Here is a 16,429-nt window from a genome sequence, read left to right as displayed (position 1 = left end):
CGCCCACTGTGTATGATTGACATTGAAGGTAGCCTATGGAGCTAGAGATGTGAGTGGCTAACCCGTCACCCCGCGGAGAGGCAGGTGTTGGGCAATGAGGAGGGGCGTTGTTAGGACGTCAGAGATCGGCCTTGACGACGGGCTGTGGGATCGGCGCCCGTGGACGAGATGATCGACCAGAAGCGCAAGGCGCAGGAGATGGCGCTGGTGCAGGTTAAGCGACCCCGTAATGATCTGGTGCCCTCGGCGCAGGGTGGTCCGCAGCAGGCCGTGCTACAGGCGGTAAGTACGGCGATAGGGCATCGGTGGCCACGTTACTGAGCTCGTAGTCAGAGGCCTAAACTAACTTACAGGCAGGAGTTTCTTCCCTCTGTGTTGGTTCACCCGCGGGCTGGAGAAACTAACACTTACTGCAGGCAAGAAGTATCAGCGGGTCAGGCAAGCATTTGTTGAGGGACGTGTGCGTCAGTATTTCAAGTTGAGAATTCATCGAGACTGAAAGAGAGAGGGTGAGAGTCGATCTAAAGGGGTGTAGCAGGAGCTGGCGGATGATAGATGGACCCCGAATCCTATCCTCTGTCACCCTCCGGCTCCTGCTCCACCCCTACCCCTTCCCTCCACCTTTTAAAATCTGCTTTACCCCCCCCCCCAATCCCCGTCTTTCAGGCCGATGTAGCTTGTTGACATGGAATGTTGTCTCCCCATGTTAGCAAATAAATGTTCCTTCAGTGCTTTCTCTGTTTCAGCATCTGCAGAGTCTTGTGTCTCCACTTATCACCAGCTCAGAAAGTTTCCCGTGAGCTGTCAAGATTTGTCTGTCCACAGTGGTTAAGACAAAAAAAGAAACACATAGGAGCAGAAGTAGGCCATTCAGCCCATCGATTCAGCTCTGCTGTTCCATTATGGCTGATTTATTATCCCTCTCAACCCCGTCCTCGTGCCTGCCCCCCATGACTTTTGATGCTTGACTAATCCTATCAACCCCTGCTTCAAATATACCCAATGACGACCTCCCCCGCTGTCCGTGGTAATGAATTCTACAGATTAACCACCCTCTGGCTGAAGAAATTCCTCCTCGTCTCCATTCTAAATCAGTGTCCCCTGTTCTGAGTCTATGCCCTCTGGTCCTGGACTGCCCCCACTATAGGACACATCCTCTCCACATTCACTAGGTGTACACTCTGAATCTAAGTTCAGATCCTTCTTTGAGAATTTAAAATGAAATTACTGTTAATAATGATGACTGAGAAACAATTAAAAGTCCTCCCAAGTGTTGCCTGTATCCATCTCCAGGCCCACATCTTTGACCCTTAACATGCCGGAAAATTGATGTTAAAAATAATTCTGTTCAGAGATGGACAATAGCGGTTTAGATGTGAATGTGGGAAATTTGATTAATACATTTGCAGGTGACAAGGACGTTGTGTTTGTGGGAAGGGGAATCTCAGGCTCTAGAATGATGTTGAAGGAATCTTCAAAAGGCGGTGCCTCAAAAAGGTAGTTCATTTTCAGAAAATTGTAGCTCGGGTGGTTGATGGTTGGGTTCAGTTATTCTCCATTCTTAACAATTTACCTGCAAGTGTTTTGTCACTACATGAGGAGACTTTGTCAGTGTGCTGTTAATTCGGACAATCAGCGCGCTGGCGATGTCTCCTCACATGGTAACAAAATGTTTGCGAGTAAATTGCCGAGATCGGAGAACAACTCAACCCAACCAGGCTGGTCATCAGTAAGGGCCCCCTTTACCCAGGACATGCCCTCTTCTTGTTACTACCATCAGGGAGGCGGTACAGGAGTCTGAAGGCACAAACTCAAAGTTTTAAGAAAAGCTTCTTCCCAGATTCCGGAACAGCCCATGAACACTACCTCACTATCTTGCTCTCTTCTTGCACCACTTATTATTTATATTTTATATTTATTGTAACTTGTATTTCATGGATTGGCGTTGGTGCGTGGCCAAGTGGCTAAGGTGATTGTCTAGTAATCTGAAGTTCGAGCCTTGGCTGAGGCAGCGTGTGTGTCCTTGAGCAAGGCACTTAACCACACATTGCTCTGTGACGACACCGGTGCCAAGCTGTATGGGTCCTAATGCCCTTCCCTTGGACAACATCGGTGGCGTGGAGAGCGGAGACTTGCAGCATGGGCAACTGCTGGTCTTCCATACAACCTTGCCCAGGCCTGCGCCCTGTAAACCTTCCAAGGTGCAAATCCATGGTCTCATGAGACTAACAGATGCCTTTAAATTTCATGGATGGCTACTGCAAAACAGCATGCCAGTGATAATAAACCTGATTCTACTTCTGAAAAGCATAGATAGAATAAAAGATAGGCAATACCCCAGGTTACTGAGAGGGGCAAGTCAAGAGATTGTTGGGGCCTTGACCAATAACTTTGTGTCCTCTCCAGCTGCAGGCAAGGTCCCGGAGGACTGGCGAATAGTAAAGTTATTCCATTGTTCAAGAAGGGAACCAGGGAAAGTCCTGGAAACTATAGACTGGTGAGTCTCCCGTCACTTGGAAGACCCTGGCCCAATTAATGAGAGACAGCATGGCTGTATGGGCAAGTCGTGTCTTTTTGATGAGGTAATGGGAGTGACTGATGAAGGTAGAGCTATGGATGTTGTCTACATGGATTTTAGTAAGGTGTTTGTCAAGGTCCCTCATGGGAGGCTCATCCAGAAGATTAAGATGCATGGGGTCCATGGTGAATTAGCCGTTTGGATTTTGAACTGGCTTGCCCAAAGAAGACCGAGGGTGGTGGTCAAAGGGACTTATTCCAGCCAGAGGTCTGTGATTAGTCGTGTTCCACGGGTTTCTGTACTGGGACCTCTGCTGCTTCTGAGGTGTATAAATGATGAAAATGTCAATGGGTATGTCAGTAAGTTTGCAGATGATGCAAAGATTGGTGGTGGTATGGATAGCATAGAGAAATAGGAAAGATACAATGGAATGAGATCAGTTGCGGATATGGGTGGAGAAATCGCAGATGGAGATTAAACTGGCCAAATGTGAGGTGTTGCAACTTGGTAGGTCAAATATAAAGAGACAGCAAGGCCCTTAGCAGTGTAGATGAGCAGAGGGATCTTGGGGTCCAAATTCATAGTTACCTGAAAATGGCTACACAGGTCGATAAGAAGGCTTATGGCAGACTTGCCTTTATTAGTTGAGGCATTAAATTCAAAAGTCAGGAAGTTATGTTGCAGCTTCATGAAACTCTAGTTAGATACTTTATTCATCCCAAAGGATATTGCGGTGTCACAGTAACATTACAAGTACACAGATATATAAATATTAGAACGAGAGGTAAGAAAGAATTAAAAAATAAGTGACCTCAAACAGTCTAACAGGAGAGGGTCATCACTTCCCCGGCTATAGGTTGACTCATTGCAGTGCCTAATGGCTGAGAGTAAGAATGACCTCGTATAACACTGTTTGGAGCAACGCAGTTGTCTTAATCTATCACCAAAAGTGCTCCTGCGTTCAGCCACGCAGAGGGTGAGAAACATTGTCCAGAATTGCCAGGATTTCCTGTAGGGTCCTTCGTTCTACCACAGCCTCCAGTGTGTCCAGTTTGACTCCTATAACAGAGCCAGCCTCTCTAATCAGTTTATTGAGCCTGTTGGCATCATCCGTGTTGATGCCATTGCCCCGGCACACCACCACATAGTTAGGCACATCTAGAATATTGCATACAATTCAGGTCTCCCTATTACAGGGAGGATGTTGAGGCTTTGGAGAGGGTGCAGGTGTGGTTTAAAGTTGCTTGGTTTAGAGGGTGTGAGCTATCATAAGAGGTTGGACAAACTTGGTTTGTTTTCTCTGGAGGGGAGATCTGATAGAGGTTTATAAGATTAGAAAAGACAGAGTAGATAGATGATATCTGTTTCCCAGGGTTATAGTATCTAATACCAGAGGGCATGAATTTAAGGTGAGAGGGGGTAATTTTAAAGGAGATGTGAGGGGCAAATTTTTTTTACAGATCAGGTGGATTGTGCTGCCTTGGGTGGTGGTAGAGACAGATACATTAGGGACTTCTAAGAGACGTTTAGATAGGTTCATGAATGAAAAAAAATGGAGGGATATGGACATTGTGTGGACAGAAAAAATCAGTTTGGTTAGCCATTTGATTACTGATTTAATTGGTGCTGCACAACGTTGTGGGCTGAAGGGCCTGTGTCAAATTGTGTATAAAATGATAGCGGGTTCAGAGGAAATTCATGAGAATGACTCCAGGAATGAAAGTGTTATCATGTGAGTAGCGATTGAAGGCTCTTTATTCTCTGGAATTTAGAAGAATGAGGGGATATCTCATTGAAACATATTGAATGCTGAAAGGCTTCGATAGAGTGGATGTGAATGGTGGGGGAGTCTTAAGTCCAAAGGACACAGCCTCAGAATAGAAGGATGTCCATTTAGAACAGAGATGAGGAGGAATTTCTTTAGTTAGCGTGTAGTGACTGTGGAATTCATTGCCGCAGGTGGCTGTGGAGGCCAGTTCATTGGGTCTGTTTAAGGTAGTGGTTGATAGATTCTTGATTAGTCAGGGCATGAAAGGATATGGAGAGAGGACAGGAGATTGGGGCTGAGGGGGAAATGGATCAGCCATGAGAAATGGTGGAGCAGACTCAAAAGGCTGAATAGCCCAATTCTGCTCCTATATCTTGTGGTCTTATGGACTTGAGAAGAAAGCTGGTAAGTAGGGTTAGTATTGTAGCCTCCTGGTGAGCCTCAGGCTTGCTTAGCTTGTTTTCGTCTAGGGGGAGCAGCCTTCGGCCCCACCAAACTGGGTAATCAATTTGTGTGGATGCTGTGTGATGTACCCCACCACGCCAAATAACAGTACACCATATGCGATTAAATGATTACACTTTATAAGTATTTGGTGATGGGTCAGTAGAAACAAATACAATAAAGGTGCCAAGTCAGTAACTCTATCAGTTCTGTGCACAAATAATTCGTTGGAGCTCACGAATCAGGTATCCTTTCCTCCAGTCGATGTCCTCCGGACTCCACGGGTTCCGAGCCTCCCCTCGAGGTCCGCTCCGCCAGCCAGCTCACAGCATCTCTCCGTGTGCGTCTTCTCTCTTCATCCCTACTGCTAGATCTGCTCAAAGCCCACGAAAACCAATAGCTTTCGCACACAAGAAAGAGTAACATCTGTTCTGTTGCTCAGCAATGACATTCCAAAGTCACGTTATTTATGATTATAACCCAGATATGCTGCTATAGAGAACCCCTTACATCAGCAGTTAATATTACAAAGAAGCTATTTTATTCGCCTTAGCCGTTAACATGAAAAAGAAACCCCTTACGGTATGAATGGGTGCCAGATGGTCAGCACGAGGATGATGAACTGAAGGATCTGTGCCTATGCTGTCTAACTCTATGAAAGTAAAATACTGACCTTACCAGTGAGACCCATGTCCTGAAAGTTCAAGCATAATACTGTGGTTCTGGAAATGCATACAAGATCATGAAAGATTTCCATCCGTAATCTCTCAGATCAGCAGTAAAGGTATAGAGCTTCAATTGTGTTGCACTCTTCGGTTTCTGGAAATCATAAAATGGCCTAAAATTAACAAAATCATAAACACGAGGAAATCTGTAGATGCTGGAAATTCAAGCAACACACATCAAAGTTGCTGGTGAACGCAGCAGGCCAGGCAGCATTTCTCGGAAGAGGTACAGTCGACGTTTCAGGCCGAGACCCTTTGTCAGGACTAACTGAAGGAAGAAATAGTAAGAGATATGAAAGGGGGAGGGGGAGATCCGAAATGATAGGAGAAGACAGGAGGGGGAGGAATGGCGCCAAGAGCTGGACAGTTGATTGGTAAAAAGGGATATGAGAGGATCATGGGACAGGAGGCTTAGGGAGAAAGAAAAGGGGGAGGGGGGAAAACCCAGAGGATGGGCAAGGGGTATAGTGAGGGGGACAGGGGGAGAAAAAGAGAGAGAAAAAGAATGTGTTTATATAAATAAATAACTGATGGGGTACGAGGGGGAGGTGAGGCATTAGCGGAAGTTTGAGAAGTCAATGTTCATGCCATCAGGTTGGAGGCTACCCAGGTGGAATATAAGGTGTTGTCCCTCCAACCTGAGTGTGGCTTCATTTTTACAGTAGAGGAGGCTGTGGATAGACGTATCAGAATGGGAATGGGACGTGGAATTAAAATGTGTGGCCACTGGGAAATCATACTGCTTTCTAAAGTAACGTTATATTCACAAGGTACCACTAAACAAACATGGTAAAGCTTGATACGGTTGTGGGATAAATACTGGAGGAGGAAGATTTAGGAATTCCCTTAATCGTTGATTGATCTGCCTGTGAATACAGAAAGGGCCTCATTTGTTTCTTGAGAAGCAGCAACACTAACAGTACAGAACTCGCCCTGTATTAAAAATAAAGCTGCTCCATGCTAGAATTCAAATTTGTTTACATCCAGGATACTGGATGCAAGTTCAACTTGTAAACACGAGAGATTCTGCAGATGCTGGAAATCCAGAGCAACACACGAAATGCTGGAGGAACTCAGCAGGTCAGACAGCATCTATGGAAATGAATTAACAGTTGACAATTTGGGCTGAGACCCTTTTTCAGGTCTGGAAAGGAAGGGGGGAAGATAACGGAAGGTGGTGGAAGGAGGTGGAAGGAGGGGAAGAAGTACAAGCTGGAACTGGTGATGGGTGAAGCCGGGTGGTTGGGGGAGGAAGTAAGAAGCAAAGAGATGATGGGTGAGAAGAAGGAATCTGTTAGGAGAGGCGAGTGGACCATGGGAGAAAGGGATGGAAGAAGCACACTAGGGGAGGTGAGAGGGACCTAGAGTAGGGGAATGGAAGAAGGGGGAGGGGGGAAAATTACCAGAAGTTTAAGAAATCGATGTTCATGCCTTCACATTGGAGGCTACCCAACGGAAATATGAGGTGTCGTTCCTTCAACCTGAGAGTAGTCTCATTGTCGCAGTAAAGGAGGCCACGTACCAACATGTTGAAATAGGAATGGACCGGGAAATCCTGCTTTTTGTCAATGGAGCAAAGGTGCTTGACAAAGCATTCCCAATCTATGTTGGGTCTCACCTGTGTAGAGGAGGCTGCATCGGGAGCACAGGATACAGTAGATGACTCTTAACAGATTCACAGCTGAAGTGTTGCCTTGTTTCAAAGGACTGTTTGGGGCACTAAATGGAGGTGAGGGAGGAGGTGAATGGGCAAGTGTGATATTTCTTTCATGGATAAGTGCCAGGAAGGAGATCAGTGGGGAGGGATAAATAGACAAGGGAATCATGAAGGAAGCAATCCCTATAGCAAAATGGAGAATGAGGGGGATATAAAGGTGTGTTTGGTGGTAGGTTCCCATTGAAGGTGCTGGAAGTTACAGAGAATGATGCACTGGATGCAGAGACTTGTGGGATGGTAGGTGAAAGTTCAACTTTATTCGCTCATGCTGTTTTATTATTTCTGAAGGATAGTAAGAGTAGTCCTGCTGAACATTAACAAAAAATGCATTTAAGGTGAATTATAAACCAAAATCCTTACTTTCAACAAATTTTGTATTAAAAAAAATACCTGGGCTTAATGAATTTTCTCGTTTCACTTTGACAAAAACAGGGAAACAGAATAGTTGTTTTGGTTTAATGTTCAGAACTGATAGTGAATAAACACTTTTTTAGTTGCAGTAAGGGGAAATGGAGAGAAGATAGTTTCAGTAATAGGGTGCAGTCAAAATTATCAACAATTACATTTTAATAAAGAAAAATTAGCAGTTGGGACAAAATGATAGAATAATTGAACGAAGAGTATAGCCACATCTTTTGGGGAAGAGAGGGGAAATAAAGGGTGTTATCTAAAATTGTTCACCTGAATATTAAGCTCCAAGGATTGTAATAGGCCTACTTGGTCCATGAGATGCTGTTCTTCAAACATGAGGTTGGCTTTCTTGGAGCAATCTGGGAGGCTGAAGCCAAAAGCCATGTGAGTAGGATGGAGAATTAAGGCGAAAATAACTGAGAGCTTAGGGGTGGCACCATAGCCTAGTGGTTAGCACAGTGCTTTACAGTACAGGTAATCTGGGTTAAATTCTCACCGCTGCCTGTACGTCTCCCCTTGACTACATGGAGTTCCTCCGGGTGCTCCGGTTTCCTCCCACAGTCCAAACACGTACTGGTTAGCAGGTTAATTGGTTGTTGTAAATTGTCCCGTGATTAGGATATGATTAAATTGGGGAATCGCAGGGTGGTGCGGCTCGAAGGGCCGATTCTACACTGTATGTCAGTAAATTTTTTAAAAGATACCTTTTGCAGAGTGGAACAAGGTATTCTGCAAAGAGGCCACCCAATCTGTGTTGGGGCCCTTTGCAAAAAAAATTTATTTGGAAGATCACAGATCAATTTCCCTTGGCCTGTGCAGTCCATGCAAGATCTTTGGAGTGATGGAAGTCATTAGTTCAAAGTAAAATTTATTATCAGACTACATGCATGTCACCACATACAACTCGGAGATTCTTTTTTTGCAGCTGTACTTAGCAAGTCTATAGAACAGTAACTGTAAACAGGAGCTGTAAACAAACTGCAAAATGCAGATAATAAATAAATAGCATTAAATAACAAGCATGAAGTAACGAGGTAAGAGTCCTTCAATGAGTGTAGTTATCCCCTTTTTGTTCAAGAGCCTGATGGTTGAGGGGTAGTAACTGTTCTTGAACCTGGTGGTGTGAGTCCTAAGGCTCTTGTACCTTCTACCTGATGACAGCAACAAGAAAGGAGCATGGCCTGGGTAGTGAGGATCTTAGATGGATGTTGCTTTTCTACGGCAACATTTCATGTCAATGTGCTGAATGGTTGGGAGGGTTTCGCCCTTGATGTTCTGAGCCAAATTCACTACCTTTTGTGGGATTTTCCGCTCAAAGGCGTTGGTGCTCCCATACCAGGCTGTAATGCACACTTTCCAGCACTCATCTATAGAAGTTTGCCAAGGTTTTCGATGACAAGCTGAATCTCCACAGACTCCTGAGGAAGTAGAGGCACTGTTGTGCTTTCTCCATAATTAGTAAGGTGTGGATAAAAATACTATTTTCTTTATGATTTTATGCCAATCTTAGGGTCCTCCGAGAACATCGAGTCTTCAAGCTCCTATAATGCTTTTAACGGGTCACGAGGGAGAAGTTTATTGTTGTAAATTTCACCCAAATGGATCAACACTGGCATCTGCAGGATTTGACAGACTCATCTGTAAGTAAAATAAATCAATTATTTTTTCATTTTGAACTTTCTACTGTTATTATAAGCTATAGTATTTGGTAGATATAATTGAAATTAATATTCTGGAACTGCTTGTACAGGGCTAAGTATTTCACTAATGGCAAGGCAGTTGTCCCATTATACCAATAATCACCAAAGTTTAAGAATCATTCTTTGGTGTTATTACAGTGAATTTGATGATCCAAGTATCAGCCATACAACTTTGAATTCAAGGCAAGTCATTGTACCTTTTATAATGAGTGCAAGAACAGAAACGGATGTCGTGCAGTTCTGTAACTATGGTAGTGATGTGAGCTTTAGTGTAGTTTGGTAGAAAAAAATGACCAAAGGTAAAAGTGCTGTGCCGTGTTGTATGACGTGGGTGATCATAGTCTCCTGACCATGACCGTTCTTGGCAAATTCTTCTAAAGATGTGGTTTGCCATTGCCTTCTTCTGGGCGGTGTCTTTACAGGATGGGTGACCCCAGCCATTATCAGTACTCTAAAGAGATTGTCTGCCTGATGTCAGTGGTCGCATAACCAGGACTTGTGATGTGCACTAGCTGCTCGTGCGGCCACCCATGATGGCACCTATGTTTAATGTCACAGTGTTTTTAAACAGTTAATAAGGGGCTAGATAAATTCCTGTTCATGTGAGTTATGGTAAAATTGCTCTAATTAAGATGCTCCGAATGATAACTGATTTGATAGATATAGTCTCTCAAAAAAGATGTATTAAAGTGAATCAGGAGTGCAGTTTTAAACATTTTTATTCCCTATCAATTAAATAGCCAAAACACTTTTGCACAGAAGATTAGCATAAATCCATAAGACCATAAGATATAGGAGCAGAATGGGCCATTTGGCCTATTGAGTTTGCTCCACCATTTCATCATGGCTGATCCATTTCTCTCAGCCCCAATCTCCTGCCTTCTCCCATAACCCTTCACGCCCTGACCAATCAAGAATCTATCAACCTCTGCCTTAAGTATACCCAATGGCTTGGCTGCCACAGCCTTCTGTGGCAATGAATTCCACAGATTCACCACTCTGTGGCTAATCCAGGGCAATCTCTCCCCGAAGATGTGGATGGAGTGTTTAGGACTAGAATCAAGGGAGTTCTCAAATGTAGGAAAATCAAAGTAATTAGCCATGGGTTTATTGGTTGACATTGTATTCCTGAGGGGGGGAAATTGTTTACCGACACACTTAAATGTTTAAAATACCCAGAAGAACAAATACAGAGCTTTGTCTATTTCGTCTTGTCCCTGGTGATACTGAGCTGTGCAGCACTTGTGAAGGATTATTGTTAGTTGTATAAAGACTAGTTTCGGCTGATAAATTGTGACTCTTATAAAAGCTCCTTTGCAAATACCCTGAGCATATTTGAAACAAAACAGTAAATATCCCTGATGGCAATATTTTAAATATTCTCTTTGAAACACAAGACAGATTTGAAGCTTTTAAAATTGTCTTCTGTCAGAAATGTCAGAGATGGAAATCCACCTTTGCATCCTTTTAAGTGTCTAGCACCAGAAAAGCTAGCCTTTGATAATTGGCTCATTTCTTACAAAATCAAGAAGCAACTGAGCATGTTACAACAAAGGCTGTTCCCGTGACAACGTCCTGGCTGAGAGCTGCTACAAACATGCCTCTGAACCTGCTCCGAAACTTGCCAGAACACTACCATCCAATCTCATCATCATTATCAGGTGCCATGTCCATTTTGAGCTTTGACTGCCATGGCCCATACACTCCTGTTTTGGGTCAAGTAGATCAATTCATTGGTATTCATTTCCAGTTCTCTGGCTGCTGTCTCCATCATCACTTGTCTTTGCTTTCCTCTTTCTTCCCTTCAGTCTTTCTCATAATTACTGTGCATTCTAACTCCTCTTTCCTAATCATATGTCCAATGAAGTTACATTGCCTTTTCATGATCTCATACATTATTTCTCTTTTTGTGCTTGCTATGTTCTTGACATCCTTGTTAGATATTCGTTTCGTCCATGATATTCTTTGCATCCTCAAAAACCACATCTTTGCTACTTTAATTCTTTTCCTCATGTTACTAGATATTGTCCAACATCCGGAGCCATATAACATAACTGGATAAACGTAACATTTCAGTACTCTAAGGCGGGTTGTCATGCCTAGTTTAGTGTTGGTCACTATACTCTTCATTCTCGTAAAGGTGACTTTTGCCATCCTTATTCTTCTTTTGATGTCCATGTCGCATCTGCCGTCTGATGTCACTCAGCTTCCTAAGTAGCAAAAGTTCTGTACTTGTTTTATGTCTTCCCCATTTATTCTCAGCCTGCAGATAGGATTCTTCTTTTTGGATATCAGCATACATTCTGTCTTTTTGCAATTGATTTGACCCACTTTTGTACTTTCTTCAACAAGTGCAAAAAGATTTGTTTGTTTTATCGACTACACAAGAGCATTTGATAAAGTGAAACACAATAAGTTATTCGAAATATTACAGGAAACTCTAGATCTAGATTGGAAAGACCTCCGCCTAATGGAACAAACTACCGCTGTAAGAATAGATGGAGAAGTGAGTCAGTTTACGAAAATCAAGAGAGACATTAGACAAGGGTGTTGTTTCTCCCCTGATTTATTTAATGTGTACAGCCATCCACTCTACAATGTGAAAAATTGTCAAGTGATCCTAAACACAAAGGACAAGTGAAAAACACAAATTCTGCAGATGCTGGAAATCCAAAGCAACACCTGTACAAAGGTGGAGGAACTCAGCACATCAGGCAGCATCTGTGGAAATGAATAGATAGTCGATGTTTCATGTCGTGGCCCTTCGAGACTGGAAAAGAAGGGGTGGGGGGGGGAAGACACCAGAATAAAAGTGGGGAGGGAAGGAGGCTAGCTAGATAGTGATAGATGAAGTCAGGTGGATGTGAAAAGTAAAAGGCTGGAGAGGAAGGAATCTAATAGGAGAGGAGAGTGGACCATAGGAGAAAGAGGAGGAGGGAGGGGCACCTGGGGGAGGTGATAGCCAGGTGAGAAGAGGTAGGGAGACAGAATGGGAAATAGAACAGGAGAGGGGCAAAATTGATATTCATGCCCACAGGTTGAAGCTACCCAGATGTTGCTTCTCCACCCTGATGTGGCCTCTTCAGGCACAAGAGGAGGCCGTGGACCGGCACGTCAGAATGGGAATCTGAATTTAATGCTTGGCCACCAGGAGGTTCCGCTTTAGACAGAGCGGAGGTGCTCGATGAAGTGGTCACCTAACTTACGATGGATCTCACCAGTGTAGAGGAAGTTGCATCATGAGTACCGGACACAGTAGTCGACACAAGTAGATTAGCAGGTGAAGTGTTGCCTCACCTGGAAGGACTCTTTGGAGCCCTGAATGGAGGTGAGGGAGGAGGTGTATGGGCAGGTGTAGCACTTTGGCCACTTGCAAGGATAAGTGCCAGGAGGGACAAATGTACAAGGAAATCATGGAGGGAGCAATCCCTGTGGAAAGCAGAGAGTGGTGGGGGCGGGGTGGCGGGGTAAAGACGTGTTTGTGGTGAGATCCCTTTGAGGATTATGGAAGTTGTGGAGAATGGTGTGTTGGATGAGAAGGCTTATGGGGTGCTAAGCAAGGACAAGACGAACCCTTTATCACTGAAGGTGGTGGCAAGATAGAGTGAGCGTAGATGTTTGGGAAATGGAGGAGATGTGGGTGAGGGCAGCTTCAGTGGTGGAAGAATGGAAAACCAGTTCTGTGAAAGATGTCTCTGATCTTACTGGAAAGGAAAGCCACATCCTGGGAACATGCAGTGGTGACAAAGGAGCTACGAAAAGGGAATACCACTTTTACAGGAGACAGGGTGGGAAGAGGTATAGTCAAGTTAGCAGTGGGAATCAATAGGTTTGTAATTGATCCTGGTCTCCAGAGATGGAGACAGAGATTGAGATAGGGGAGGGAGGTGTCAGAAATGGACCGAGTGAATTTTAGAGACATTAATTGAGTGATTTGATGTCATTGAAGACAAACCCAGCTAGTAGATTAGACTCCTTTACATCTGCTTGAGGGAATAGATGGTGTTGATTTTGTGTCTCACTACTGAAAGACGGCACTTGTGACAGTTCAGTGCTGCATCAATACTACACTGGAGGTCGCCCTTGTGAATCTATCGTGGGACTTGAACATTGGATTGTCTGACTTGGAGGGCAAAGTCCAACCTGCATTTAATCGAGCCTTGTTTCACAATGCCCTGGTAAAACTGAAATAAACAGGCATTGATGGAAAAGCACTCTGAGGGACAGTTCCAAGCACTAAAGTAAGGAAGTTATAATTGTTGGGTGCTAGTCATCTCAAAATCATTGCGGTGCTCTTTGAACCAATAGTCTTTCCTCCATGATATTCAAAGTACAGTGTTCAAATGTTATTTGTAGCACTTCAGATGACGCAGTAGTCTGTGTCCCATGTGCAGCAAGACCCAAGCAATCTTCCCTCTTTGGCTGCTAGGTAACTTCCACGCCAGGTATATGAACATGAAGGGCAGATGTTAAATTCTAAAATATCATCAAAATTTTAACCCCCCCCCCCGCCCCCAGAATGTTCAGCTGAATCACTAGGTTGTGTCTCCTGCTTGCACATTTATTTCCTGGGGGTTACCATTGAACCAAAAATAACTGGGCAATCAAATATTGTGGCGATGCAGGGTGACCAAATAGAGCTATCCTGTGAGCATTGACCACAGTGATTCCCTCCACAACCTGTGCTCTGTGGCTGTACTGTGTGGTATCTTCAAATGCAAATCTGTATATTCCTAAAGTTTTCGGAAAGAACCCAAGATTGAAATGCTCAGGAAAATTTGTTGCTCCACAGTAACTTGTAAACATATGCTTTTTCACTGAAATCTTAGAAGTCTGTGCACTTAAGTTACTTAGAAATGGTGAATCGATTCCATTAACTATGAGGAAATTAGGATGGACATGAGATCCAGATCTTGCCATGAATGCTGCTATCTTCAAGAAGGATTTAGAAATAAAGCTGTGGAGGTTACATTGGTTCGAGGTGACATGACAGATTTAAATGTGTACAAATGTCAGCTCAAATCAAACCAAGGTGCCAAAAACGCGAATATGCCTTTGACGGAAATTAGACCTAAACAGAACGATTGGAGAGTAGAGGGAGAGGAGAACAGAAAGAACACTCAATTCGCTGCTGCAGATGCACAGAGTTTTGGCCTATAGGATTCTTGCAGTGTTTTGGCAGCATGTGAACATCCAGGTAGTTTTTTTTTCACCTGAGAACATCACATGATTTAAAGCTTTTCTGGTACTTGGAGTTTCTGTTAAAATTGTGTTGTTGAGTGAATGAAATCACCAGAGGAAATTATTGGTAGATACAAAGCAGCTTCTTTATTTGACAAAACAAGGTACAGTAGGCATCATATGGAGACACTTTCGGCGGAAAGGTCTGCTGGCCTAACATGGGGCTCGATATTTTATGTGCTAAACACAAAGGAATCTATATTTACAAAGTATAGACAATGCTTTCTTTTGAAACTACGTACAAACTTCACACCGCCTGATTCGCATGCATACCACAGATGCCAGCATCGTCTGGACTGGGATTCACAGCTTTTAGGAATCCATTGTTCAGACCTGCACTCCAAATAAAATCCACAATACATATTCAAAGGTAGAAGACTGGTAGCCAAAGCCATTTGCTAAATGTAAATGACCTAAACCCAAAAATCACTCTAACGTGTTAAATTTTTAAAATTTTCTTACTTTGGATTTAGTCTACCTGCAGGCTGCTGATGTTTGGAAAGTCCCAAAGGCCATGTGGTATGATGTATGGTCTCTTGTTCTTCTGTTTCAGTGTTTTGGAATGTTTATGGAGACTGTGATAATTTTGCTACATTGAAAGGCCATAGTGGAGCAGTCATGGAATTGCATTATAACACAGATGGCAGGTACTGTAACACTATACTTCATTCTCACAATGAAGAGGCCTGTTTTCTTTATTAATAGAAATAGTTTTGCATCAATGTGTAGTGTGTGGTTTTTTTTCCCTCTAAAATTCAGGATGAACTCGGATTGAAGTCTAACGTTCTAGTCTGATTAAGTTGTACTTTCCTTTAAAACTGTTGCAATTTTTAGTTCTAAGAAAATACTAGTTGCCTTGAACTAATTCATATAACTAAAGAAATGTACTATGTAGTATGCCTCACTTTTAACTTTCCTCACTTTGTTGATTTCACCAACTGGGGGATCTTAAGATTATGCAAGAATTTCTCTGCCTTCCCTCCTTCACACAGTCTAAAATTTGGCATCAAACTACTTTAGCTTATTATCATGTCATTTAGACCATAAGACATAGCAAAATTGGGCTATTTGGCCCATGTGCTATTCCATCATGGCTGATTTATTATCCCTCTCAACCCCACGTTCTCATGCTTTCTCCTTTTGGCACACTGACTAATCAAAAGCCTATCCAACTCTGCCTTGAGTATACCCAATGACTTGGCCCCCGCAGCCTGTCTGTGGCAATGAGTTCCCCTTCATCTCTGTTCCTTGTATTCTAAGGCTGTGCCCTCTGGTCCTAATCTCCCTCCACTATAGCAAACATCCTCTCTAATAACTTAGCTTCCACAGCTGTCTGCGGCAGTGAATTCCACAGATTAACTACAAATTCTTCTTCACCTCTGTGCCTTGTGTTCTGAGGCTGTGCCATCTGGTGCCGGACTCCCACACTGTAGGAAACGTCCTCTCCACTGGCCGTCAAGCAGCCATTTACCCTCATCCTTTATTGGTCTCATCTTGCATTTCAACTCTCTTCTCCCCCCCCCCCCCCATTTTCTCCTCAGTCCCATCAAGTTGTATTATTCCCCTTCACACTCGGCACAATTTACCAACTTGCCTGACTTTAAAATATGGGGAAAAACAAAGAAATCGGGAGAATATGCAAAACTCCAAGCAGTCAGTGCTGGAGCTCATGATTGAAACTAGGTTGCTGTGGCTGAGAGACAGCAAGTCTACAAGTTGTATCCCCTTGTATTAAGTAATGTCAAAAGCTGATAATCTTCGTATTAAGCAGTATATATGGGGGAAAACACAGTTACCATTACTGATTGATGACCTCTCATGAGATTTGTTTTTCCATTACACTCTATTGCCTCCGGAGTTTTGAATACAGAATGAGTCACATTTCATTTCATTTATCGAGATACA

At 43.4% G+C, this 16,429-nt stretch overlaps 1 protein-coding gene across 1 annotated transcript in view; it reads left to right on the top strand.

Moving 5' to 3' along the window:
• The first annotated feature begins 110 nt into the window (after positions 1-110).
• The window catches only part of snrnp40 (small nuclear ribonucleoprotein 40 (U5)), a 32,806-nt gene continuing 16,487 nt past the window's right edge, over positions 111-16,429 (top strand). Inside the window, exons 1-3 of the mRNA XM_063035074.1 lie at positions 111-282; positions 9,094-9,223; positions 15,078-15,171. Of these exons, the coding sequence (XP_062891144.1) occupies positions 169-282; positions 9,094-9,223; positions 15,078-15,171 (338 nt within the window). The 5' untranslated portion in view covers positions 111-168. The remainder of the gene's footprint in view (positions 283-9,093; positions 9,224-15,077; positions 15,172-16,429) is intronic.

This window comes from Mobula hypostoma, chromosome 28 (assembly GCF_963921235.1).
Source record: "Mobula hypostoma chromosome 28, sMobHyp1.1, whole genome shotgun sequence".
NCBI lineage: Eukaryota > Metazoa > Chordata > Chondrichthyes > Myliobatiformes > Myliobatidae > Mobula > Mobula hypostoma.
Note: the sequence above shows the minus strand (reverse complement) of the source record. Positions and strands in the feature narration are given on the sequence as shown.